The 27,838-nt window shown below is 42.8% G+C and overlaps 4 protein-coding genes, 1 long non-coding RNA gene and 1 other non-coding gene across 6 annotated transcripts; 2 read left to right on the top strand and 4 right to left on the bottom strand.

Annotated features, from left to right (window-relative positions):
* Positions 1-381: 381 nt before the first annotated feature.
* On the top strand, positions 382-2,604 carry glipr1a (GLI pathogenesis-related 1a). The gene is made up of 5 exons (XM_053415192.1): positions 382-657; positions 735-980; positions 1,123-1,235; positions 1,542-1,627; positions 1,927-2,604. Exons 1-5 carry the CDS (start codon positions 484-486, stop codon positions 2,127-2,129), a joined length of 822 nt encoding a protein of 273 aa, XP_053271167.1. The 5' UTR covers positions 382-483; the 3' UTR covers positions 2,130-2,604.
* Position 2,605: 1 nt separating this feature from the next.
* krr1 (KRR1 small subunit processome component homolog) lies at positions 2,606-7,413 on the bottom strand. The gene is made up of 10 exons (XM_053415191.1): positions 7,294-7,413; positions 6,444-6,619; positions 5,873-6,007; positions 5,563-5,688; positions 4,942-5,025; positions 4,724-4,780; positions 4,233-4,403; positions 3,895-3,972; positions 3,492-3,588; positions 2,606-3,402 (listed from the first exon to the last, which is right to left on the bottom strand). Exons 1-10 carry the CDS (start codon positions 7,367-7,369, stop codon positions 3,254-3,256), a joined length of 1,149 nt encoding a protein of 382 aa, XP_053271166.1. The 5' UTR covers positions 7,370-7,413; the 3' UTR covers positions 2,606-3,253.
* A 941-nt stretch (positions 7,414-8,354) lies between these two features.
* On the bottom strand, positions 8,355-9,280 carry LOC128429025 (uncharacterized). Its single transcript, XR_008333859.1, has 2 exons — positions 8,859-9,280; positions 8,355-8,495 (listed from the first exon to the last, which is right to left on the bottom strand). It is a non-coding gene; the product is annotated as an uncharacterized LOC128429025 (long non-coding RNA).
* Positions 9,281-19,177: 9,897 nt separating this feature from the next.
* On the top strand, positions 19,178-21,795 carry LOC128428930 (uncharacterized). The gene is made up of 4 exons (XM_053415199.1): positions 19,178-19,371; positions 19,492-19,657; positions 20,355-20,470; positions 20,770-21,795. Exons 1-4 carry the CDS (start codon positions 19,219-19,221, stop codon positions 21,580-21,582), a joined length of 1,248 nt encoding a protein of 415 aa, XP_053271174.1. The 5' UTR covers positions 19,178-19,218; the 3' UTR covers positions 21,583-21,795.
* Positions 19,755-23,676, bottom strand: wu:fb74b10 (uncharacterized). Its single transcript, XM_053415200.1, has 3 exons — positions 23,219-23,676; positions 22,605-22,774; positions 19,755-22,381 (listed from the first exon to the last, which is right to left on the bottom strand). The coding sequence occupies exons 1-3, from the start codon at positions 23,409-23,411 to the stop codon at positions 21,896-21,898; spliced, it is 849 nt and encodes a 282-aa protein (XP_053271175.1). The 5' UTR covers positions 23,412-23,676; the 3' UTR covers positions 19,755-21,895.
* A 204-nt stretch (positions 23,677-23,880) lies between these two features.
* On the bottom strand, positions 23,881-23,963 carry trnal-cag (transfer RNA leucine (anticodon CAG)). The gene has a single exon. It is a non-coding gene; the product is annotated as a tRNA-Leu (tRNA).
* Positions 23,964-27,838: the final 3,875 nt, after the last annotated feature.

Genomic DNA, 27,838 nt, shown 5'->3' on the forward strand with positions numbered 1-27,838 from the left:
TGACACTACTGTTACATGAGCCATGTTTTTACAAGAGCTGCAAACACAGGGAAGTATAGAAATGAAAGTGAAAAAAACAAAAGCTAACGTGAAGAAATATCTCCCTACAAATAAAGTTGGACTTGCCTCCTGGTTTGGTGCATTAAACTGCAAAAACACCTCATCACACACACAAACACACACACACAGTCGACCTACTAAATTCATAATTTAGTATGCAATCAATGTTCCACTCTGCTTCTCAACTAATTTGTCATTTCTGATTCAGCACACTGAATTTCACACCTTCATTGCACACAGGATGTGAAAAAGGCCAGCGGTGCATCACATTCTTATTTAAATAAAGACTGGGTTAACTATGAAATAAGTTAACACACCTCCTGTCAGAACATCTCTTACATCCTCTTCCTCTTGACTGTGTAATTTCCTGTGACAGTTTGACTGCTGCTGTGCCTTCTCTTGTGCAAGTTGATCTTTTGAAGTATGAGCAGCACGGTGGGGCTCGTGTGGCTGTGGTTCTGGATCATCCTGGACTCTGGGGCGTCTTCAGTCTCGCTGCCAGAAACAACCGACAGCGGGTTCATTGACCAATGTGTGAAGGAGCACAACAGGGCACGGTCGTCTGTCAGCCCTCCTGCAAGTAACATGCTGTACATGGTAGGTGAAGCAGACACTTTGAGAGCTGCTCAGTATGAGGGACGGTTGACTGATCTTTTCTGCCTCTGCTAATCCAGACCTGGGATGAGGGCCTGTCCCTCATTGCAAAAGCATGGGCAGAGCACTGCATGTTTCAACACAACCCCAAACTCAAAGATGACCCCAGTGTGCATCCCGCCTTCTCCTCTGTGGGGGAGAACATATGGACGGGCTCACCCTCCTTATTTGATGCGACGAGAGCCATTAAGAAATGGGTGGATGAAAAGGAGGACTACGACTACCAGGGGAATAAATGCAACTCAGTCTGTGGCCACTATACACAGGTTAGTCCCCCAAAAATAAGGTGTTTATTCTGTGTTTCCCAATTTGTATTAAAAATCACAAACCCTCTGAGGCTTTACATATAAGAAGAACCTTACATTTACATTTGGTCTGCAATTTACAATGTTACCATGTTGTTTCCAGGTTGTGTGGGGAAGCAGCTACAAGGTTGGTTGTGCCGCACATCTGTGCCCAGGTGGTGTCGCTGGCTTTACTTCCAAGGAGGGTGTTGTTTTCGTCTGCAACTATGCTACAGCGTGAGTTGAACACTACCAACAACACCTTTTAGAGTTGTAGATATTAATTGGTTCAACCGATGACATGAAATTATCAACAACAAGGATCCTACTAACGCACAGACATTGTGAGTGAATATAAAATCTGGTGTATCTTAAATCCCTGTATGATAGAGATCCATTGCTCTCCAAAAAAATATAAGACATCAGTGACCCACATGGCTTTACTGCTAATACACACACACACACAGACACACACACACAACAGAAATGTTCTACCTAAAATATGTGAAAGTGATTGAACTTTGATGATGGTCCCTCGTGCAGGGGTAACATGGACTCAGCGCGACCATATGAGTCTGGAGGTGCAGCCTGCTCTGGATGTTCAGGCTCCTGTGTGGACCGTCTCTGCCGTGAGTACTCAATCCTGTTGGACGTGATGCAAATACTCCGTCCAGTCCTTTACATTTTGATTTAAAAAAACACTTTTTGGATATTTTTGTAAAATATTTTCCTCTTTTTGAGGTGACCCGTGGAATCATCACAAAAATAACACACCTTTTAGAATGTTTCGACTGCCACAAACAAGTCAATTAATAAAAGGCTGAAAAAAGGGGTGGAGTACACCCAACGCTCTGAGAGCAACAACCATTCACACTTATACTTTTTCATGTTACAAACTAAAAGGAGCCTACTCTTCTTCTGTTTCCAGGCGACAATCGGAGCCCAGCGGGAGCCCCAGCGGTAGCCCCAGCGGTAGCCCCAGCAGGAGCCCCAACGGGAGCCCCTGCCTCGGCTTCGCATTACCCGGACTACTTAAATATTCTGATTGTCCGGCCCATGGGTCTCCTCCTCACCTTCATCACAGCGTTTGCTCTCCACTACCGCTACCCTGACGTCTTCTGCTATGAATAGTCTCCTCCGTTTACACTTGAGCAACATGAACATCAGAGTCGTGTTAAGATGAAGATATTGAGAAATCTCATTCAAGACGACAAGAACAGGTTTGATGCCACCATGACTGTGTGACTTTTGACCACTAAAATCAAATCAGTTCCTCTCTGAGTCAGTGTGTTTTATAGTGAATGTCTGTACGTACTCTTTGTAGATGGTAAAAATATAATGCCTCCTTATCTAACCCAGTCCTCACTACTCCCTCTCCCATATCCCCTGTACCGTACCACCCTCAACCTTCCTTGTGGATATGTACTGAACTTATTATTGTGTAAGTAAATATAGTTCATGAAATGTCTGATTCTAGATAATTAGGGATAAGAAGTTACTCCTTCCAGTGATAGAATTAGTTTTGCTGCTCTTTAAGAGATCTGGGTTGGTGCATTTATCTCTGACAACTGAGCAAATCAAAAATAAACCACGTCTCCTCAAACCAGTTCAGTTTCCCACATCATTTATTTCCAGATTCATATAAGAATGTTGGTGCCAGATGTGATACAATTCTCCAATGTCTGTTACTGATTTATCACGCTCACAAGAACATCGAGACGTTGACCTTTGACCACCAAATCGTATCAGGTCATCCTTTAATCCAATTGAACATATGGACCACATTTGAGGAAATTACCTCAAGTCATCACTGTGATATAACATTCACTAGGATGTCTCTCTTGTCTCTGGCCACTGGCTGTCTGCAGCCCTGACGCATCAAAATAAGAGGCAAGTTTTGTTTGTCTGATCCAACTCCTGTACACACACCAGTCTTTATTAAAGAAGAAAATATATTTTTCCATATTTAAATACTGACCTGACCTAACAAACTCTGGGCAATTGTGATCAATAGAAGAGACAACAGGTGAGGGAAACAGGAGTATCAAACACTTGGTCTTCAGAGAGAGAATATACAGGAATAAAAAAGAAATTCATCACAACAAAAATTGCTCAAAATAACATCTGTGACAGTTTGTGTGTTTAGGTGGAAGCACACACAGCTTGTCTGACACTCCATCCTCTCTGTGAGTCCTTACTCCGTCCAACACGTATCACATCACATGTGTAACGACAGTGGAGTGGTCGGCCTGGGATTAGCTTTTGCTTTTCGATTTGCTCTTCTTCTTCTTCTTGTCTGTGGGAGGGGGAGCTGGGCTCAGCGGAGGAGCTCCCAGCTTCTTGGTTTTGGCCTGTCGTACTTTCTCCTTGATGGCATTGATGTCCAGCTTTCCGTCTGTAGGAGCTGTGACACAGTCAGAACGGGGGTGAGTCATACTATCAGTTTCAGACACGTTTTGTATTTCAGATAAAGGCTCGTTTCTGCAGTTCTACCTTTAGCGGTCTTCTTCATTAAAGGCTTCTCTTTCGGAGGAATGAAAGCTTTGTTCCGTTCTTCCTGCTTCTTGGTCAGCGCCTCAGCTTGTTTGACCTGAGAAAGAGGAACAATGACAGTCACTTCTCACAACATGTAATAATTTCTTCTGCATTTAGGACGAGTCACTGCAGTATTTTACAGGTTTATAATTCCACATTTAATTAGACACTGCTCTCTGACAACTTTTTTCTTTCTCCCCCTTAATACTCTGAAGCCCTGATAATACTCGTGGGCCGGGCCTCCATCAGATCCTTCATACTCAGAGCTGATTGAGTTTTATTTTGTAAAACCCCAGCTCGAGGACGGCTGGACTTTGTTGCTGTCGTCTCAGTCGTGTGAACACACTCCGGGTTGACTCACCTTAATTTCCTCCATCTTCTTCCTCTTTTTCACGCTCTCACGCAAGAAGAATTCTCCGGTGGCCAGCTCTTTGTCAACCTACAAAAGAATAAACAAATGTTAAAACATGTTTGAATAATTACAGGATTTTTCCTTCAGCTCCTTCTATTAATAGTTTACAATGAATTGCATTTTTGGATTTTGATCATCTTGACTTATAAAATACATGTGGTAGTGGTTTATGGCACAGTACAAATTTGAGTGTATGTGATATGCTACTTGATAAAAACAATCCAACTATTCTTCATTAGACAATGCTGAGGTAGTTTTGGGGAATGGAGTGACAAGCGTGTGCTGACCTTGCTGTCTGGCTGTGCTGGAGGGAACGGTGTGTACTCCTTCTTCACGCTCTTCTTCTTGGGCTGCTTGCGCTTGGACAGGTGCTTGTGGCGGAACGTGGGCAGAAAGCGTTCCCAGCTCTGGACCCGCAGGTCAGGGTCTTTGGACAGCTCCCGCTTGATCATGAGCGTCTGATGAGGCCAAACAAACCAGTAAGGAAAGAGGGGACGAGGAGTGAGTGCATGACAAAATGGGACCTTTCGCTGGTGATGCACCATCAACACTGGCTGTCACTACAGAAGTACACATGTGCCTTTCTCATGCCCTCAGCTCCAGATCGCGCCAGCCTTGGCGTACAACCCAGAGAGATTTATTTCTGTCACGACATCAAGAACAAGGATGGAAAATATCCTCATTGGGCATGAAGGCAGCCTGTGCAAGTCGGACCAGTACTGCTGCTGTGGCAGAACGCCTCTGAGCAGCTACGTTTCCTTCAGCAGCCTGAACGTACCTTGATGTTGTAGATGGGGTGGATGTTCTTCATCGTGTCCAACACAACTTTGCGAACCTGAACAAAGGAGAAAAAATATGATTTAAATGATTCTACATCCTCATTTTTTTGAGTAATGTGCTATTCTGATTTCAATATTAATGTTCAATATCTAATAAGCGGTAGGCTCAATAGATAAGTAGATTAACTTCAACCAGAAGTCAGAGCTGGGTTCTTACCTCCTTCAGGCCGTTGTAAGGCCCCAGGGCCGACACTGTGTTGCCCTGCACCATCACATAGCAGTTGGTTAACAGCTCTAATGCCTGGATGGAAGAAACAGGAGAGCAAAGTTAACAGCATTGATTAATTGTTCCATTGATAGTCAGATACTGTGGCCTATTAGAGGAAATGCTGCCCCCTAGAGGGATTTACAATGAAATGCACCAGAGACAAGGTAAAGTGAAAGAACCCCGTAAAAACTGAGACGTTGTTCACACTGAGCTCAATTGTTATTTAAATTTACAATGCTTAATAAATAAATAACAAATACCTTAGTATTTAGATTCGAATATTGAATATTTCTGAATAAAAGCAAATACTTTACTGGGAAGGGTTTAAGCACTTCAGCCTTCTTTAATATTTTAGAATACCTGCTCATAGGTCATATCTGAAGATATAACCAATAAGAATATAATGTGATCTTGCTTTTATTGTTGTTGTTGTTTGAAGTGATAGAATTAAGTTACTGGAGCCCATAGTCTTAATTCTGGGGTCAAGAACAAATAAAGAAAGTATAAGTGCTGCAGCCCGACAGATATAATAGGTGTTCGATAAAAGCTGAACACTGGTATGGTCCTCACTTTTAGGGTGGAACCTTTGGGACCGATCAGCCGCTGTCTTCGCTTCACAAACCGCTCTCTGTTCCTAACCAGGGTTCCAATTTTGATGATGTCACAGGCCCCGTCATCCTGTAATATCCGAACGGCCTGGAAGTAAAAACAACAGCATGAAGGGGGTAACCGAGCAACGTAATAATCAGGCACCACAACAGTTTTTACTGCTGTGAGTGTTTTACTAATCAGTGTGAGCTTCAAAAAACAAAATGTTAAACCACTTTTATCAGTAGACCACAACCCAACATATCCTGTGTGCGAGAATAGTGATCATCACCTGTTCAAACGGGACACTCCGGGCCAGCAGCTTGATGAGGTCTCTGGCTCTTAAGATGGCGTACGGGTCAAACGTTTTCTTGGTGGTGTTAACTGTCATGCTGCCTTCAATCAGGTCCAGAGACACTTTTATGTGCTGAGAGAAACATAATCCACATCACACAGGATTAAAACGGCTGGAATTCAAGAAGCAATAGCTGAACTACATAGTACACTACAACATAGTCTGATGAGGAAGGAAAGATAACATGTTTCTATTCAGATTTACTTATATTTCAGCTGGAGTGGCACAGTGATTAATGACTTTGAAACATCTGTCCATGTCCTCCACCTCATGTGACCCAAACTGCAGCAACCACAATATGCATTTAATGTCCAAAGAATCTAACAATTAATAAAATCATGCACAAAATTAAGAGATGAGATGGTTTCATAATCTATTAAGTAGAAAATACAAATGGAGTCAGTATCTGACTTCATTTATGGATCTATGTAAGCGACCATATTTATTCCAGTACAACATGGAGTGTTTGGGTCTTTTTTAGTGCATTGTGCTCCAAGAGGAAACTTACAGTCTCTCCTAAGGCCTTCTCCACGAGCGGCCAGCACTCTCTCAGGTAGGCTTCTCTGTATTTGGGGAAGAGGGTGGCGAAGCTGCTCTCCTCCAGGAGACCCCGGGGGTTGTCATCTTTGGTGAAGGGCGACTCTTTCCATCCATCGGGAACTGTGAGGAGGTCAGATTCATCCCCTGGATGACACAGAGATCGGAACCAAGATGTTTTTACTCCATGTCACTCAAACAGACTCCTCCATAATAATGACATTATAAACCATAATAGAAATACACATTAAACAAGGCCATCAACTCATTTTTTATTTTAGGTACATAAATATATCACCACCAGAACTCCAATTTCAAATAGAAAGTGAAGTGAACTTTAAGGATGGATGGTTCACAGAGACAGCTGAGGACTGTGGCAGCCACATGTGATACTTGATCACAGAGCAACTGACAAGTAGGACATATAAACATCCTGTATGTTAATTTAACCAGGTCACAGCGAGGCGACGATAAACTGCCTGGTTTGATGCGGACAAGCAAAGAGCAGAGGACACATGTCCTAGTTTGCAGAGGCGATAATGCGATTTTTTTTTCAATATGATCCAAGATCACTTACATTACAGCTCAAAGACTTGAAGAGTATACACGGTTTGCTTGTTAGTTTTCCATTGGAGAGTTACATGACATAATACCAGATGTTTACAACCCAGTTCAGCACACACTTATTAGCTCCAGTCGCGTGTCTCACAACCCGACATCTAAACACCGGGATGAGCAGTCCCATTCCGCCATGTTTCACACAGAGTCGACGGTCGGGTGGTCAGGAGACAGTTTGTAAATCCACAGCATCAGGGACTCACCTTCGTTTTTAGTATTTTTAGGCTTTTTCGCAGTTTGTGTTTCACTCACGCCGTCTCCCGTCGTGGAGGACGCCATTGTTGAGTGAAAATGGAAGTGACGCACAGGGTCTTCTTCTTCGCGTGACGTTGATCTATGAAGTTTTGAAATCAGATTACCACAGCGCCACCTTGCTGCCAAACATGGAAGCTTGTGTAAGTGAGCACGTCTAAAATTATGTTCTTTAACTGAGTATTTCATTTAATCAGATGTTTTAAAAGAGAAACACAATGGAGCATGTGTTATAACAAATATAAAGACTTCAAATGTCACCTTCAATGTACTTGACACAAGCTCCAATATATAATTTAAGACATCCCACTTATTTACATTTAATAGTCGTCTCACAATTGCACCATGTTAATATATCAAGATACCTTTTATTAACAGGCTATAATAACCTGGATACCTGACAGATTTTTCATTTGAATATTTCCACTCTGTTAAATTCCCTTAAATTTGACACGACTTTATTAAAACCAGAGCCACAGTGTCTAAAACTTGAGTGGCCTTAGTTTTTTAATTTTATAAACTTCTCATGCCCTTATATTTAACTTTACTGTGTTTGTCTGTTCTTTAAAATGTGCTTCTTAAATAAACTTGACTATAGGTTGAAAGAAGTTAAAATTGTCCTACAAGAGAAACACGTTTATAAAAACCTCCACTGCCAAGCAAAGTTTCCAAAGTTAAAGAAATTTAACTCGTTTCATTTAGGATTTAAGAATATAGTCCTTTTTTAAATATATTTATTCAATGCTTAATTTCTCAAACACCGAGGACAATAGAAATGTTATAAAACATTTGACCTGAAGTTTATCACCATATCCTCATAGTCTTGCAACACAATCATTAAGGAATACTCCCTCAACACCATTTGGACATTTTTGCTTTCGATTGAAGATCATGAAAAATGAATCTGAGAAATATTGTGTAAAATAAGTTAAAAAAAAAACCGTTTTGAACAATAACTATTGTTTTCATTGTTTTGTGGTGAACAGTCATAAGTACACAAGACTCATCCTCAGAATGTTTAAAGTCATTTATTACTGCTGACGCTGTTTATAATAAGTCATGATTGCCTTGATTGCGATCACTGAGAGCATGGCTATGCCCAAAAAGCCCATTAATCCGGCCACAATGAACATCATCTTCGTGTGCTCTGGCCCTGCAAAACAGATGGAGAAAATTACTTTCAACAACTCTGTATTTAAAGTGTACATATTATGTATTTGCGTCTGTTAATTTAACATGCAGTTCAAACCCGACTGTATAACAGATCTGTTTTTAATGGGATACAATTTTGGCTCATTTTTCAAAATCAAAACATTCCAAATAGAAACTAAAATCTGTGACAAACTACATCGGGAAATGTTATCCTTAACCCTAAATGTGCAAAATGTGAGCACATTCACCCCATTAGGTTAACATCAGCTCCAGAAAAATGAATGAACCTCAGATCAAACCGTCCTGCAGTGAACACCCACCCACTGGAGATAAGACAGATCGTGATGCAGTAAGACAAACTCACAGTGAGAAGAACGGTCTCCTGACATCTCTCTATTGATGACAATTAGAGGTCCAGCAGACACTACAGCGCCAGGTTTCCCCTTATTCTCCGTCTGGAACACTGATCTCTTGCTGCGCGGCTTGCTGCTGCAATTCTACAGCAACAACAAATGTGTGAAGTTTAGGGAAATAGAATTGGACTGATCACTCTACTTGTTTACACTGAACCAAACAAGCCCGCATATGGCTCCAGGACTACCGCTGTTCCTGGTTTAAATATGGAACAAGCCGTCTGGACAAAAAAAGGACCCAGCAGTCATTGTGTTTGAAATACAATCAGATTGTTGAGACCATATCTGGAGGAGGAGGTGCAGTGAAACTTGATCACACCGTGCAAAGAATCTAGATAATAGGAATGATTATTAAACGGCAGGTATGGACTTGTAAAATATATTCAACTGTGACAAGCTGTCAGTTTACCTTTGTGCAGTCTTGATCGTGAGCACATATGTTGGCCAGGCAGTGAATATAGATGTGCAACCCTTTGGGCATGTTGAACATCTGCACAGAAAATCTGCTCGTCTGCTCCCGGCCGTTAACGGAGAGCCAGTAGAGCGTGTCGTCAACGGGACACCTGGAGCAAAGAGGAGGAAACTCACTGTCACTCAAAGCAACCAAAGCAGGCAGGATATGATGCTGTGAGGCAAAGAAACTGATAAACTGGTCTTGAGCCAGTCACATTGCAAGAATACCCATCCTGCAGCAGAACACCCTGGACGGCGTCCTGTGGGTCGGTGCTCTCGGTGGCCCAGCAAGAGTCCACCTGCAGCAGCACATCCGAGGCGAACGTGTTGTTGGTCTGCAGAGCCACCTGGAAGAACAGTATGTCCTCCGGCTCCAGGGATATGATGTGCGTGTAGCTTGTTGTGTACGACTCGTCGGTGAAGAGGGTCATGGTCAGGTACAGCTGCAGTGATGAGTTCAACTCCACGAGGGAGTGAGAGGAAAGCCTGCGACAAGAGACGGGACGAGTTTGGGGGATGGTTAAAACAAAACTAAAAAGGAGTTCTTATATGCTACTATTCAAACAAAGAGTCTGATGTGTTTAGGGAAATTATACAGTGTGGAAACGCTGGAGTATGTAATATGACTCACCACTCCATATCCACGCCGACTTGTGCCTTGCGAATATAATGTCGAGGGTAGACACACCTCCAGACAACCGTTAGGTCCCGCCGGGTAATCTTCTCCTCTTTGGTCAGGGTCACGATCAGAGTGTTTTGGTATTCGATGTGGGTTTTGTTCACCTGGACCCAACAGAATCACAGTGGCTGTACACTTCGATCACGGCTTAAATTAGCATACGGGCTGATCGGCCCCCTCTCCCCACCACTGTTTGTAAGATCCCTTCCTCTAGTCCGTTTAATTAACTCATTTGCAATTAATTAAATACAAAAAAACTACACTAGATATCAGATGACACTGTGCGTACGACCCTGGATCAGGGCTCGGTATTTGTACTGAGAGTCACTGGTTTAAGTATCAAGAGAATAAGGACAGGCCAGAAGATTTAATAGTTTATCTCCAGTTGGTCCCAGATCAGTGCTGATTCAATTCCTGCTTTTTGAATTGTGAATAAAGGCAGGTCTGAATTGATGAAATGTCTAACTTTATCTTTGCGGTTTTTTTATGCATTACCTTTAATTCCCACTCCAGTATAAGATAATAGGGGTATATTTTGTGTGAATATTCTCTAAACATACATACAGCTTATAGTACTTCATCTGCCCTCACATCCTCGTACACAATCTGTCAAGCTGATGTTTTAGAACCTTCAGCTGAGCCCAGTCACTCACCCGCCTCTCTGTTCCACATGCAGACGATTTCCGCGAGGTGCGAAAGTAATAGAACGTGTCGCTCTCGTCCACGGAGCAGCGCCCGTCGTTCAGCCTCACGTCGACCTTTCCTCCGATGTAAGAGGTCAGGTAGGGTTTCGCTATTCCACCCGACATGAGTTTGTCCAGACACTGGCTGAAAAGGCCATTTTCTGTGTGAAGACAAGGGGAACAGAGGGAGGGTAGGGACACACACTCACTGTGGACACCAATACTGATTCCATTTTTGTGGTTTAAACAGAGTAACAACAGTTATAACTAAATGTTAAACACTATAACAGGCAGTTCCTCTAGTGGCCAATTTACTGCATGTCTGTCAATTCCTTTCAGTGTGATAGAATTCATTCTGGATTCAAGAGAGCAGATTATCGAGTAACCAAAACGTCTATAAACATCTCCATTAGGATGATATTCTGGCTTTAAGACGGCCATGTTCGTACATTTACTTCACAAACCAATCACATTCTCCCTGCTCCTAGTTATAGGTCAATTGGAATTTGTTAACATGGACACATATTGCAACTAGTGACCTTATTCAGAGTAAGATATTATTGATTATAGTGTTTATATGAGCTCCTAATAGAATATTCCATCCATATTCCAGTTTACATGAACAGAGCATGGTCTAATTTAGACTCGCATGATTACTTGATAGTGTTTTACCCCAACCTGTAACAGCTTAATACCAGAGTACTGTTTGTTTTACCATTCTTAGTTTTTTCTTTCTAATTTTTGCAAAAGCTAAAACTTCTTTAGATTTTTGATGTTGACAAATCCTGTGAAAACTCCACTTGGACGATATCTCATTCAGACTATAGTCTTCAGATAGATATAAATAGGCAGTGAAATTCACTTTGCTCAGGTCGGTACCATACAGACTATGAACCAATAAATAAAAATAACAAACCATACACCTAAACCTATTAAGATAACTATTCTGAAACAAAATAAAACGGATTCTAAAAGATATTTTAAAAGAGAAGAAATGCCTACAACTGCTTCTGTGTCTGAATCTGGTTAATATCAGAGTATTGATGGCCATCTTAATGTAGTGATCTTAAAAAAAAGGGGCAATTATACCATTGCAGATTGGGTTTGAAGCCATCCGAGGTTCGCTGACAGCGCTCACGTCGTAGAATCCATGTTGGCACACGCAGGTGAATGAGCCCAGAGTGTTGATGCACAGAGAATTACGGGGACACAATTTGTGTATGGAGGCAGAACACAGATCTTGACCTGGCAAAATAAAAAAGCCAAAGCAAATCAGAGGATTATGAATTGACAAGATGTATTAATAGAAATGTGGGGCTGACAGTGACATTAAACCAGAGTACACTGGTTTTCACCATCATCACCCACCGTCCCAGTGAATGACCCCGTCTCTGACTGTGATGTTGGTCACGTTCAGAGAGCGAATGTGATCCAGCTGCTCGTCCACAGAAAGGGGAATGTCCACATCCGTTTGAGAGGCGTCAAAGGACAAAAACAGAATCTCTGTCTTGTCTGGATCCTCTGCAGGTTGGAAGTTGGCCAGCTCCACACGCGCCGGCGGGTCGAAATCGTTCAACAGCTCCAACAGCTGCAGACACAAACATCCAAAGGTGAAATATTACAAGAACTAAAGTGGTAAACTAACTTAAGGAAATAATTGCTGGGTTTAAGTGTATCAACCAGAAGTAAGCTAATGTTCCCCATGTCCTATCTGTTAACAAAGAAAGGGAGTAGGGGCGATTTGTCCTCAAACACAATTAGAAAAGCAAAAGTATAAAAAAAGAAATCAAAAAGCCACTGAGGCACCTGAGGAGTGAATGTTCTGCCGGGAAATAAAAGTCCATTTCTACCTATGTCCTCTGACCCATATGTAAAATCGCCTGGGGTCCAGTGTCTTCAACCAACAACTTACTGAAAAGTTCTAAAAGTTAGAATTCAACTAGTTGTACAAAACAGAAAGCCACAAAAAGCTCCAACACAGGAGTTCTATGTTCTATACTGCAGCGAGCCACCAGGGGGCTTCACTTCCCAGAGTTGTCATTTCAAAAAAACATTAGTTTGGTGTAAATCTCAGACTTGAGTGAGATAGGAGTTCTCATTGTTGCTATGACGCCATAAGTCTCCTCTGGATATAAACTATTAGTGCAAATGATTAGGATGAAAACAGAGTCTGCAGAGGGTGACACCTTGTCTATGAAGATCTTCTTCATTTCCTCTCTTGGCTCTGAGGCCTCATCCTGGAGATCCTCGGGCAGTGACCAGGGTACCACCATCACGAGGCTGTCAAAGTCGAACTCCAGCTCTACAGTAACAGGAAATAAGAGAAGTTGGGTTTACTGTGAAAGATAATGTACATAATGATCAGATGTGGAACTACATTTCAGAAAAGATAAATGTTTTTTTCTTTTGTAACTGTCTTGAAAACGTGTTTATCACTCATAGCGTTCGGTGGATTATCTCGATGACAAGATGGATGGAACTAGTGGGTCAAAATAACAACACCACAAAACTACAGACGTCCTGTTGGAAAGAGCCTCGGACTGACCTAGGTCCAGACCAGGTCCAGAAGCTCCAGCGGACCTCAGAAGGAACCCTAGAGAGGTATTGGCTCCCTGGAAACACAGCTGAGAATGTTCGGACTCCCACTCTCCGTCACATTCCTCCCACACGTCCAGGACGTAGGTCATCCCCTCGTCCAGCCTGGGGAGGTGCAGCTGGGCGTCGGCCACCCGGCTGCTCTTGATGGCCGTGCCGTTCTTCAGAGACAGCTCATACAGGAAGGCCATGGCCGACTGTTTGGAGGTGCCGGGCGTCCACACAGCGGTGGAGTCGTTAGAGCGGAAGGAGAGCTCAGACACGCCATAGGGTCCTTGATACACAGTTTAAAGATACATTCTATTTATTGTACTGTACACAGAAAATCTTTAAAAAAATGGCTGGATTGTGGGGAGCTGCTGAAACAAACATATACTTCACTGCCATATTTCTCTCCTGTGACCCCTACACTCCATCCTCTGTTTGCACGCTGGTTGGCCAAACTACAAGGCAGCCACAAAAAAATAAATAAAACTGTGTATAGTAGTTGAAGTGGACTTTGAAAAGTCTGCACCAGTAAAAGTTTTTATTCTTCGTTACCTCTCACCAGAAGCTCAGCTGCTGGATACTGAAGATCCTGCTCATAACAATAGCTATACTTTCCTCACACTGCACTATGGTTAGACTACAAGGAACCACTCAGTCTCTATAGCTGCACTACATATAGCAATGTGGAAATGTTACGCATTTATGACGGAACAGAATATATAACTCGGCAAAGAGTCTCTCAGTAACTTTTCTTAAATGCGCAAATGTTTCTAAATACAATTTTGTATTATCCAACTAAATGACACTCAATCTCTCAATTTTACTGTATCTGGGAGATGTTTTGGGACTTTATTAAAAATGGTGAAATTGAAGAGGCATTGGAAATTGGAAGTGACTGATCTGTTGTGAGGAATGTGTGCTTTACTCTGTACCATATTTGTGACTGTAATTTATTTTACTTAAGTATGTATCTATTTAATTTAGTTTAAACTAAATTAGTATTTTCATTGTCCCTCCTCCGGTCGGCCTCTGTGTTACCTGTGTGCGCAGTGACCGTCTTGGTGCTCATGAGCACAGCTTCTCCGCACAGCGCCTCCACCTTGGCCTCGTACTGTTCGCATGGTAACAGCCCCCCCACAGTGTAGTTGGTCTCGAGTGTGGTGCCTTGCAGCGCCTCGTCGTTGTAAACTCGGAACCTGGAGATGAACGAGGCGTTGGTCACCTCCCAGCTCAGGGTGTAGTTGTCGGGGCCAAACGACGACTGAGTCAAGGCCCAGATGTTGGAGTAGACTGAGGAGCAGAGAAAACATCTGTTCAGCTCTACAGTGTGAAGATATCATAATACTCATAGAGCTGCTATCTAGAGCCAATTAATAAAAGGTGGTTTATGCTTTAAGTCCTGCCTCATCAGAGCTAATTCATAAAACAAACAGACTTTGTGGTTTAATATCTTTAAATCTAAAACAATTTGCAACTCTCACAATGTTTCAGTGTTTCCTGGGTTTCTTTGGATATGTAAAAATACCCAAAAAGTGTTTCCAAGTAGCAGTCGGAGTGACAAGACACTGAAAATCTTTACTGAGATCAGGAAAGCCACAATATACATCTATAAATCATAAATCCAGCGATAGCTCATAGAGTCAGTCCATGACGTCTGTGCAGGACTCACCAGAGTTTCCCTCATTCAGGATCATCTCGCTGTATTGAGACTTCAGCCCTAACTGGCAAACGGTCTGTAGGCCTAACCTGACCCTGCTGCAGGGCTTCAGGCCGGACAGGGTGAACGCAAAGCCCTCCTCCTTCAACCAGAGGCGCTCCTCCTCCGTGACGTGGTCGGTGCCGTTAAGGTAGAAGGTGGTCAGGAGGAAGTGAGAGTACTTAAGGTTCTCGGGACAGTCCCACGACAACGATATGCTGCTGCTGTTCCATGACATCACCTCAAAGTCTTTTGGAATGTCTGGGTCTGGAAGAAAAACGAGAACAGACTGTGAAGGCGTTTAAAAATACTGAAAACACAACCTGAGAGGGAAACTGTGGCTGAATCTCTGTTTGTAATCTTGGAAACATCCTGGGGGTTTTGCACATTAGCCCATTAACCAAATAATACATGTACCTGACATTACAGCGACAATTCTATACCTTTGTCCATTGTGGTCATCTTCTCTCAGACATATGGTAGGTCACTTTACCAACAGTTGAAAAATACATTCGAGAGACAAGAAAACTATTTAAAAAAGGTTCAGCTCAACAATCTACATTTATTTTATGTCATTTGTGTGAACTGGCCCTTTCAGGATGTCCTCTAAATCCGCACCAGTACGTACCAGTGAGAGCAGAGATACAGATGAAGGAGTCAGAGCCTGCAATCTCCACACAGGCCACATAGGGGCTGCAGGAGTCCAGAGCTATGAGGTGGTAGTGGTCCAGTTCAGTAGAGTCCATGCCGATTATGGAATAGGAGGTGGGATCAGTGCGGTACAGGGTCACAGTGTGGTTGTTGTTGGTCTCTACACCGTTCTCCACCCAGGAGAGCAGCAGCATAGTGGAGCTCTTGGACTCAATCTTGACAGGGAGACGCATAGTGTGGCCTAGGACCAGAGAAGACAGCAAGTCAGTCATAAAAAGGGTTGGAGGATGCCGAGCTGCACTTAAGGCACAGTCCCCTTAAATTCAAATAATACACACCAACAGACACCAGGTCTATAAATATGTCTGAGGGTATTGATCATCTCATCTATCATCTAACAGAAATCACAAATTTCCCAGAATGCTAAACTGTGCTAAAAGTGGCTCAACCCTCAGACGTGATTGATATACAACAAATACGACATTACCCCAAAATAACTTAGAGACGCACACACTAAACACAAACTACCAAATAATCTCACCAGCAGCGAGAAAGAAGTCTTCATCCTGGTAGAAAAACACTGTTCCACTTTCACATGCAAACACGTCAGTGGGACTCATCGAGTCCAGGAAGTTCTGGGGGGAGAAAAGGGAAAATACACAGTAAGATACATGTGTAACATTATGAGTTTTAAATCAGGGAGAGACCAAATATCTATATAGAACTGTAGTTTGATGAATGTTGTGTCGAAAGTACCTCAGTGGCTTTTTCTGGTTGCCTCTGGGGTTTGGGCAGACCTTTGATCTTGGAGAGCCTTATACCTTAAAGTGACAGAAATTATATATTTATTTAATATATTATAGTACAATATACACCTAGTGAGTATGAATGTCAGACCATTGCAAAGCTTGCAGGCTTACTTGGAGAGAAAGTTACAGTCCATGCGTGAATGGCGCCTCCATACTTCAGGGTGAGCTTGTTTTCTACAGCCGGGTGCACCGTCAGGGAGTTGACTCTACCCCCCCTCCATATGGGCTTCAGTGTCGTCCTATTCAGCCAGAGGTTTCCATTGTGTCTGAAAGAATAAAAAGATGACACAGCACTGGCACATTATTGTCCGTTTATTGCTACCGTGCTTATTGACATGAACACAGACTTGATTTAAATCCACAACTGACCGATTGATCTTCGGTTCAGTGTCCATGTCATAGCCACTTGAGTAGATATGTGTGGAAGATGACTAATGTATTTTTTCATTCCGGAAATCTACATCTACGGAGACCGCCATGTTTTTTTTCAGTAGCCCAAACTGAAACCCTTTTAATCTTTTTATGACAAATGAAGGCTGCCACATGTTCGCTTTCAGGTTTGGAAGGGGAGGGGGAGGGGTTTTCAACTGCAATATGCAACTTCACCACTAGATATCCCTAAAATGCAACTACCTGAATCTTTAATTACATTTCTTTTGTAAAAATGTTTCACCTTTACTCTCAGATGAAATAATTCTATCTGCCGTCATTGGCTTGAGATTTTGTATCATATCGTTTGAAGGCTTTGATTTTAATGACATTGTATTGATTGGCATTGATTTTTTTTATATGTCCTCTTTGTCGCGGCTGCGTTGAAAAGGTGCAAGGCGATTAAAGTTATAATTATGGCTCTGTCCACAGGCCTGACTTAAATATCATTGAACATATATAAAATAAATTGAAATGAATGCCGAATTTAAGAGGGCAGTATAATAAGTCAGTGGGAGCATTTTACCATTGCTACAAGTTTGCTGCTTAGCAGAGAAACAATACTGTGTTTTTCTGAATGAGGTTTGGCGTGGGACTCTATTTCAAAACACACTCAGTCAGGCATGACCTTTTACAAATAAAAGCAAAACATTGCATACAGCTTTTACCTTTCCATAGCCTTGTTCTTACTCATCCAACAAATAGAAAATTGTGCATCATCCGTGTCTCCTGGAAGAAAGTGCACACAAAGAATCTCTCTATAAGTCTGTGTGACAAACTTTGATTTCAACAATAACCTCGGTGAGACAAAGAACTTGATACTCACCAAACGATATGACCTGCGTCACCAGGATCAAACACATGGAGGAAAACCGGAAGGAGTTCCTGAAAAACATTTTAAAAACATTAACAATCCACTAAATCTGTCTGAAGATGATGTTGATTCGATAATTTAGAAGATATTTTCCTACATTTTTCTTGTATTCTTTAGTGAGTCACAGTGTGTTCATTAGAATGAGGTGTGGAGGTGACGCTCCTAATGAGTGACAGCTGTGCCCACAAGCACTGAACTCTCCAGTGGGAACAGGAAGCAGACCATCATGGGTATTTAATGTCTTTCCCACTGATACCAATACTAATTGTAATAGTAACACATGTAAAAGTAAAAGTTACGACCGTGATAATCAAGATAAATTGAATCTTTAAAAAAACTTTTTGATTTCGTTACTCTAAAACAGTTGATACCCGAAAATGTAAGACTCCAAATTTGTATTTAAAAAAAGGAACATAAAGGTCATGCAAGGCAGTGCCATTTATTAATGAAGCAGGTGTTGTACAGTGACATTTAAAAAAAAAAGAACAAGAGAAAAGATATGGATTTTGAATCAGAAATGAAAGAGATTATAAAAAAGTAGAATAAACGAGGTAAAGAGATTAAAATACGCTGAATATACAAATAAATCTCAATTTATGTAGAAGGTGAAAAATTCTACAAAGAAAGTAGACAGAAATTAGTAAAATAAGAATATAATAAAATGAGATGATGGTATGTAGATTTTCAACCTGGCTTTGTACATAACAATGGATGGAGCATTATATCTTAAGACCATCAGACACTTGTTTGCAGCACAGAGACTAAAAGCTGCTTCAACTTGTTTAGAAAAATCTGGATCACAGCCACTTCCGGCTTGAGAAGCTCGTTGAATAGGATGTGCTGAGTTTCATAACAGAGAGCAGAAGGATTTAGAAAATAAATAAATAATGTGATTCTGTCTATGAGAATAAATTCTCATTCACAAATCATCCAAAAAGTGTATCGTTTTTATTAACTGAATTTAAGCTTGAGTTAGTTTAAAGGAAGAAAACCACAAAGCTTGTTTGACATTTTATAAGGTTGTCCAATTAACACAAGATACTGAAATAAAGCCGACCCCCCCCCCCCCCCCCCACACACACCCTTGTATCATTATCACTATCATTATTATTCTAAGGATCATAATCATAATTATTCTCTTCCTTTGTTGCTGTTGTATTCTGTTCCTTTCTTTGGCGACTACTTTGTACTTGTTATTTTTCTGATTGAAAGATGCCATGTTTGTTTTTGTATGCAAATGTTTTTTTTTCACACACATTTTAAATCAATCTTTCTTATATTTGTTTAAATGCTGTGAAGTAATTCTAAATATTCTAAACATGTAAAAAAAAAAATACTCTCAATTAACAACTGATCTCTAAACCACGCTTTGTCAAGATAGACCGCGCGAGAAGTGAAACCGGAAATGACGCGGGACATGACTCGCTCGCTGCTGAACCGCTGCTGCCCCAGCCATGGACGTCCGACAGAAACAAGCGCTGCTGGTCGTTTGCGCGATGATCTCTTCGGAGGGTAGACGCGAAAAGAAGAAGAAACGAGTTTGGGTGAAGGAGAGGAGCGGCGGACGTGTGCAGCCCGGACTGTCTCTTCTGCAGAGGGAGCTGGAGGTCAGTGATCACACGCACGCACACACACGCACACACACACACACACACACACACACACACACAGACACACACAGTCTCTCTCCCTCTCCTGATCGGTTGTTGTGTCTCCCCTGCGAACAGACCCAGGAGCAGACTGGCTTCAGGAAGCTGCTGCGCATGACCGCAGAGGAGTTCTATCTGTTGCTGGCGATGGTCAAACCTCTCATAACCAAACAGAACACCAAGATGAGACTGGCCATTTCCCCCAGAGAGCGACTCTCCCTGACGCTGCGCTTCTTGGTGACAGGTGAGGAGTCGCGTGCACTCTGTGCTATTGTTGCATCTGTTTTGTTTACTTATGGTAATCAGGCCACGTGGGTTTGTTGACGGAAGCGCAAAGGGTGTCACGTGTTCACATTTTTAATGCAAAAATATAGATATACATAAATGTGCACAAACGGAAAAATCACAGCAGAGACAATTCACAAGTAAATAAATAAAATGAAAATATGATTTAGATCTATTTAATATATTGCTTGGTGACTAATGAAGCGATGCTGCTGACAGAGATATGATGTGATAGGATGGCTTTTCCAGTTTTAAAAGAATCTAAATAAAGTTTCTGGGCTGAACCACCAGTCTTCACTCTGTGACAGCACCAGACACATTTTGGACCTCCCCTTTTTTTATTCATTGACCAACCAGCACGTGGAGAAGTTAGGTTTTGATTATCAGCCACAATATGCAACCATCCAATTTGGACTTATCACAAACAATGTTATCTGCTCCTGTAGAACCCACAATTTCCGAGTGTTATATTGACGCCTGTGATTGGTGCAGCTTGTTGTTACCCTGGAAACGGTTTCCTCCACCTCGATTATTATGGTGGCTACAATCCGTTCGTTCAACAGAAGCCGTTCTAAAAGAGGACGGTGACTGTTCCACTCTGTTGCTGTTCAGTGTCTGTTTCTGTGCACTGTGTAATTATTTCTTTTCTCACGTAGGAGAAACCTTCAAGTCTCTCCGGTTGCAGTACAGGATTGGAACCAGCACGATTTCACAGATCATCATGGAGACCTGTGCTGCTCTGCACCGGGTCATGAAGAAAGACTTCCTGAAGGTAAGCACCTCTGGCAAAATGGACTGTCCAGATTTCCCACAGTGCAACAGTGGACTTGAAATCTTACTTTGAAAGTCTTACATCTACACACCAAGTGTTATTAGCCCTAGTTTTTAGGTTCATATATCAAAAATGAAAACAATAATCCCTGATTTCCATTGTGAAAAAATCAGTGGATCTCCAGAGTTTACATCACAATAAGTAGAAAGGCTGTTTCAACAATAACAAATGTAGCATCCACAATACAATTTCATTTTATGACTATCAATAATGCAACTGTTCTTTCCTTCCATCACTAGACACCATCAACAGCGGCAGAATGGCGGACAGTTGCCCAGGACTTTGATTCCAAATGGCACTTTCCACATTGCCTCGGGGCGCTGGAATGCAAACATATCCACATTCAACCTCCAGGAAGAAACAGCAGCCTCTACCACAAGTACAAGGGCAACTTGTCGTTGGTGCTGATGGCAGCTGTGGACGCAAACTACAAATTTATCTATGCAAGAGTGTCTACGCAGAGCAGAGAGTCAGACACTGCACCAATCGAAGACTCGGACCTGCGTAAAGAGATGGACCGGGGCCTGCTCAACTTTCCCCCACCCGAGCCTTTGCCCAACTCACACGTGCTGATGCCGTACATGTTCGTCGGTGATGACACGTACCCTCTACGGAATGACCTCATGAAGCCGTACCCTGCACAGCAGGTGGACCACTCTCACCGGGTCCTGAATATCCGGCTGACGAGGGCACGGAGGGTGGCCGAAAACGCCTTTGGGATTCTCGTGAACAGGCTGAGGGTCCTCCGGTCCACCATCTGCCTGGAGCCGGAGAAGGTGGTGAAAATAACCCTGGCCTCCCTGTGCATCCACAATTTCCTGTGCGAGCGCAGATCTGAGGCCTACGCACCTCCTGGCTTCGCTGACTGGCAGACCACTGATCACATGATTGTCGATGGTGCCTGGAGAAATCACGGCACAGGGAATTTACAGCCGGTGGAGAACAGGCTGCTGTGTGACCCGTCGGTTACAGCAGAGCAGCAAAGAAACCTTCTGAGTGACTACTTTGTGTCCCCTTCTGGCTTCGTCCCCTGGCAGGAGGAACACATATAGCCTCAACCACCGAGTAACTCTCTGCAACATTTTGGCCATTTTTGTTGTGTGTATGCACATTTTGCACAATTTGAATACAGCCATTATGTTAATCAAATAAAGCTGTGGTGTGTACTTAGTGTAAAGGTCCAGTAGACAGAATATTCTTGTAAATTTGGTTTCAAACATATATTGTGAAAGTAAATGGAGTAATAAAAGTGACACAAAGAGTAACCATGATGTATAGAATCAAATAGAAAATAAAACACTTGAGCATTAATATATATTAAGGAAAAGTAAAGACTATAAAACAGTTATAAGGTGGTTGAAAACACTAGGACTTGGACTGAAGCAGTGGCGTTGGCATGGTGTTCTGTTTGTATTTGTGTGCCGCTGGCGGCTGCTGCCTTTCAGAGTCCTGGGCGTCGTATATCAAGTTGACGATTCGCCTTTTCAGTCTTGTGAGATTTGCCGGGTCGTTGATTAGGCGGAGTTCGGATGCCACCTGGTAACCAAACGTTGTAAACCCATCCGCGTGATCGGCGTCAACTTTAGCCGCCATTTGTTTTAAAACCAAAAGCTTCTGCAGCTCGATGTCCTCTGTTCTTGCCTTGCGTTTGACTCCCCTTGGAGCCGATTGGGCAGGTTCCCTCGTCGGGGAAGCCCCTTCGTCCGACAACTCGCAGGAGGAGGCCGAGCGTAGCACCCGGGGCATCAGGGTCTCTGGAGTCTCAGGTCTCGACAGGAGGGCTGATTCAAATGAGTCTGAATGATCATCCTGCTCCTCTGAGTCGTCCAGCTCACAGAGCGACACGTCAACCTGGAGGAGGTGACACAGAAAGGGTTCAGGCAACATCACTGCTGTGTAAGAGACACTTAATCATTTGATTATTCTACTATTCTCAACTTTACCATCAACGGTGTAATGACGTTTTCATAACTCCCAAAAATGAGTTCAAATAGCCCTCATGTAAAGTGTGTATTTCATTGTATTTTGTGCACATTGTACACTGGGTAACATGCTTTAATTCTGTGTAACTTACAGAGGTCTCACATGGACGATGCACAATATATGGTTTGATGAAGTCCATCGCTCTGAGGAGCCACTGTTGCCTTGGGGTCAGAGGTTTGATCTCGCCCCTGTTGGGTTTGGGCTTTATGAGCCTGGAGTACTGGGTGCGGAGCGACGTGGCCCTGGTCTTCACCTCCTGAACTGCAGGGCAAACATTTACAGAAATAAAAGAAAGCAAATGTATCATCACCAGTTTTGCATTCCAGAATTTGGTTTGGGTATTTTAATCTATCCTTAGTATGCTATAGTATACTACTACAACTAATATTTAGTATTCTACTTCTACTATTGTAAACCACTATTTAGAATGCTACTGGTACTACTATTTTGTATACTATTATTACTGTATACTACTACTACTAGTATTGTATACTGCTATTTCGTATACCACTACTATTATACTACTATATTTAGTATACTCCTACTACTACGACTATTGCATACTGCTATTTAGTAAACTACCACTACTTCTATTGTGTTTTACAATTATCTAACATTATGTACAGTATACATCCCAGTGCAGCTGTGACAGCAGCAATGGTTTGAGTAGCTCATGTTCATCCCAATGCAACATAAGGACCGTACCTGGCTGCTGCAGACATTTAGCGATCTCCCTCCACGCCTTCTCCTTCTCCACTCGGTTGTGATACTGAGAACTGGACACGTCGAACAGACACTGGTGTTCCTGCCATATTTCTATCAAGCTGTGCTCGGTCTCCTGACCCCAGATCGCCCGATGGCCCTTTCTTGTGGCATAGCTGCCCGTCCTGTCGGCCATGTTTGTTGATGTTCTTCTTTTTCTACTTCGCTCTGATCGTAGGCGAATAACAGCCAGCGTCACTGCCGCTACCTTGTGTTGGAGTGTGAATCTGCGTTATCTAGGACCGACAGACAGACAGACAGAAAGGCAGGCAGGCAGACAGACATACAGACTCACACACACAGAGACAGACAGACTCACAGACAGACTCACACACACAGAGACAGACAGACTCACAGACTCACAGACAGACAGACAGACGGATACAAAGAGAGCTAGAGATCCTTTAAGAAACAATCACAGAAAGTGGACTTTCATATATTCCGTGGTCTTTGCTGCCCTCCAGTGGATGATGTCAGTATAAGCTCGCGTAAAATGCTAGAAACCTGGTAAGAATATCTCTTAATGAGCTTTAATACAACTACACAACAGACGTTTTCAAAGAGACAGACGCTCACACAGTAAATATATGAAAATAAAAAAGTTATGTCAGAAGTGGGATTCGAACCCACGCCTCCAGAGGAGACTGCGACCTGAACGCAGCGCCTTAGACCGCTCGGCCATCCTGACTCTGTAATGTAAAAAAATAGAACAAAAAATAGAACAAAACGAACAGGAAATTACGAAATTAGAACCGTGATTGGTCAAATGTTGGATGTCAGGAGACTCCATCTGCTCCACCATCTTTCCCTCTGTTTCTAAGGTGAGGTTGTTAGTGGCAGTCTGCTCCTTCAGGGCGGAGTATTCACCATCCAGCTCCATAAGGGCGAAGTGTTCATCCACTTGCATCCTCAGATGGGGAATTTCATCCACCTTCTCCTTCAGCCGAGTGATTTCAGCTTTCAGCACCCTCAGGATGGAGTTATCAATATGGGGGTTTTCATCCACCAGCTCCTTCAGGGCAGTGAATTGAGTAATCAGCTCCCTCAGGAGGAAGATGACTCGATACTCTGGCTCCTTCAGGGTGGAGTATTCATCCACCAGCTCCCTCTGACGGGGGTTTTCATCCATCAGCTCCTTCGGGGTGAAGTTTTCAAACATCAGCTCATACAGGGTGAAGTTTATATCACTCAGCTCCTCCAGGGCTTTCAGCGTCCGCTTCTCCCTCTTCAAAACCAGGAGGGTTTGGCTGGGGTCCTGCAGAGTGCTGCTGCTGGTGCACTTTTGTTCCTGGGTCATGTCCGTTGAGATGATGATCCTCTGCATGTTGATTAACAGGTGCTGCAGTGGGACCACGTTATACAAAGGGTTTGAAGAGCGATTTCTTGCGTAGCTGCTGTCTTCTGTCGGTGTCGTAAGTAGCGGTGAATAGAAGTCACAGGTGAGATGTATCTCGTGTGTCTCTTGTTAACTCGCGCTTGTCCTGACTGTGTTTCCACTCGAAGACGTGGCTCCTTATATAGGAGTTATTTGGCTTTGATCTGTTCCTCAACTCCACTCGGCTTCACTTTAGTCAGACAGATTGTATCATATATAGTCACTTCATTTCATATAAAGCAGTGGTTTTCAATAGGTGAGGCGCGCCTCCCCTGGGGGGCGCCAAAGAGCCAAAGGGGAGGCGCGACACGAGACACTCGCAAAAACAAAATACACATCTGTATGCAGCTCTAGTGATATCGATAATTGTGCGTGCGTGTATTAGTTTTAAAATGCATCGTTTCCCTGTCCCAAGTCAACAGGAGTCAGCATTAAGGGAGGAGACAGGACCCAGCAAAAAACGTAGGAAAAATGATCTTGAATGCGTTTCTGGTTGTCTGTGGAGAGCGAGTTCCCCCAGATCTCCAATAGGGCTATGGAAGTCTTAATCCCCTTTACCTCCACGTACTTGTGTGTGTGTGGGTTTTCCACACTGACCGTGATTAAAAACAAATACAGATCAAGGCTGCAGGTGGAGGACGACTTGTGTATATTTCTCTCTGCACTGCAGCCCCGCATCGAACACCTCTGTGCATCAAAAGCGAGGCCTCATTGTTCCCACTGATATGGACGATTCAATTGAAAGTCAATGTTGTGTTGTCTTGAATCCATGAATTGGGTGGGCCATAGGGTTGATGCCGCTCGTAGCGCAAATGATGTGAATTTGACGCATTTTGTTTGTTGTTTAAATTTGAGGTTGTACGTGGCTGAAATCGTTAACAAATTTCATGAAAATATGTGAATCTGTTCGATCTGATAATATGCCGTTGTCGTTCATTGATCAGAGAGTTGTCCATTGTGCAGATTCTTTTCGAGACGATGTGCATCTCCTTCAAATGTGCGCTTAAAGCCCGGTCACACAGCACCGATTTCAGCCGTCGGATGTCGTTGGTTGTAGCTTTGGCGCCGATTACACATGTTAAGCATGTTTTGTTGACTTGTGGATAGGCCTAATTTTAAAAGTAGCCTCAATTAGGCCTGCATGAAGTTGGAAATGATTTGCTGTTGCAAAGAATCGTTTATGAATGCACTTTTAAAAAAGTTGTGGAAATAAAATGTCTTCAACATTACATTTGATTAGTTATTGAAAATCATCATTGCCTGGAACACACAAAAGATGGCATTTACTGAAGAGGCGTGTGTGGGTTAGGTCAGGCGGACGGGATTCATTTTTTTTGAGGGGAGGCTCGGCTGTCCTTACCTACTCTAAGGGGAGGCTCACATTCACCCAATTTGAAAACCCCTGATATAAAGGAATACTTTTGTATTCAAACTTTATCAGCATAACATTTTTTTTGTTACACAGACTTAAAAAAGTTACACATACCTAACAGTTTCTGTTGGTGCATGAAAAAGTAACACATATAACAACAATTAAATAGAACATATATAATATAATTAATTATAATAACAAGTACGTTTGGATCCATCAGATGATCTGAATCCAGAGACAGGTCACCATGGATGCAGCTAATGAAACTGTCCATTTCCTGAATCATCTTGTCTATGAAATGCAAGAAAGTAATAATACATTTACAGTGAAATTGTGAATAAAAAGACCCAGAGGTCAAGATAACATCTTAAAATGTCTTGTTTTGTCTGAACAACAGTTTATTTTCATACACGACAAAGAAAAGCATCAAATCCAAACACAAAATATGCTGAAACCTGCAGATATTTGGTATTTTGCTCAAGACGGGACCGACAAAATTATTAGATTATAAAAGATATTTGCAGATTTCCTGTTGATCGACTGTAAATGATGCTGGTCTTCACAGGTGACTGACCTACGCAAGCCTGTAGCCGCCAGCCCCCCCACAGGAGATTATGTGCTTGTGTGTGTGTGGCCGCGGCGCTTCCCCTTTCTTCGCGGCACTACGCTGCCTGTGCGAACAGTATTTAACAAGGGCGAGGAAAGGAGGCAGACCGCTTTTCGCGGCACTTCTACCTCCTGGGCGTCCCGGGGTTAGAGGATGATGGTGTGACATTGCTGTATTGTTTTACATTGCATGTGTCACGTCATGATAAATCAGTCTCTTCTGCCGCCCTCTCGGCATTTTGCGCCCTATAGGCAAACGCCTATGTCGCCTGTACCAGGAGCCGCCCCTGCCCACAGGTCCAGGTCCTATTAATCTTTCACCAATCTATGTATTATTTGGATCTGCACCAAATTACACGTTCTCATAAATGGCAGTCCATTAAACATGTCAGGTTTTTTTCGCCAAGATCCATGATTTTATTCTCTGATAAATCAAAGAAAATGTTGAAAATGCACAATGTTAAAGAATGTGGAACAAAAAAATGCCTTGATTCGTCCGCGGATCGGCACCAAAATCTTAGTTGATTCTTGTCTGACCCACACTGCATCCTCCCCATGAAGTTTGGAGGAAGTTGGTACTAATGGGCATTTTCAAGAATCTGGGAAAGAAACATATTACGCAAACTGGACAGGATATTCTCTTATAACTACTCCACCTGTAATTATAGAGTAAGCTTCCACCGACTGTTGGACTTGGTCCGATCAGACTACAATACAGACAATCTTGACCGAAAAAATCCGTCTTGATTTCACTGCCAGCCGCTGTGATTGGCCGCTGCCTTGCTGCCCACTCCGCCGGCGGCCAGCCGCATGTATACGCTGTTTGATACACGCCCCCTATAATCACCTTCGCTGCTCCAACTTTTCTGTGTTGTGAATGGTCAAATGTTGGAAATGTTGGCAAGAGGGGAAGAATCCACCGCTGCTATTGGGTGAATATTGGAGGTGCGAACGTGATTGGTCTTCTCTTCGAAATTCGTCAACATTTCCACGGACGATCCGTCGGCTGCTAAAAGGTCGCAGTCTACTCCCGAGGCGTGGGTTCGAATCCCACATCTGAGAGCAGAGTTTTTCTTGCCTGTCTCATGACAACGACATATCACAATGTCTGTTACATATGTCCATGCTGGCTGTTGTCTTCCTGTAGCTGTCAAACTCTGCCGTGGTGCTATGGCAAGAGGGGTGATTATTTCAAGTTGTACAGGTATAC

The sequence above is a fragment of the Pleuronectes platessa genome, chromosome 22, assembly GCF_947347685.1.
Source record: "Pleuronectes platessa chromosome 22, fPlePla1.1, whole genome shotgun sequence".
Lineage (NCBI taxonomy): Eukaryota > Metazoa > Chordata > Actinopteri > Pleuronectiformes > Pleuronectidae > Pleuronectes > Pleuronectes platessa.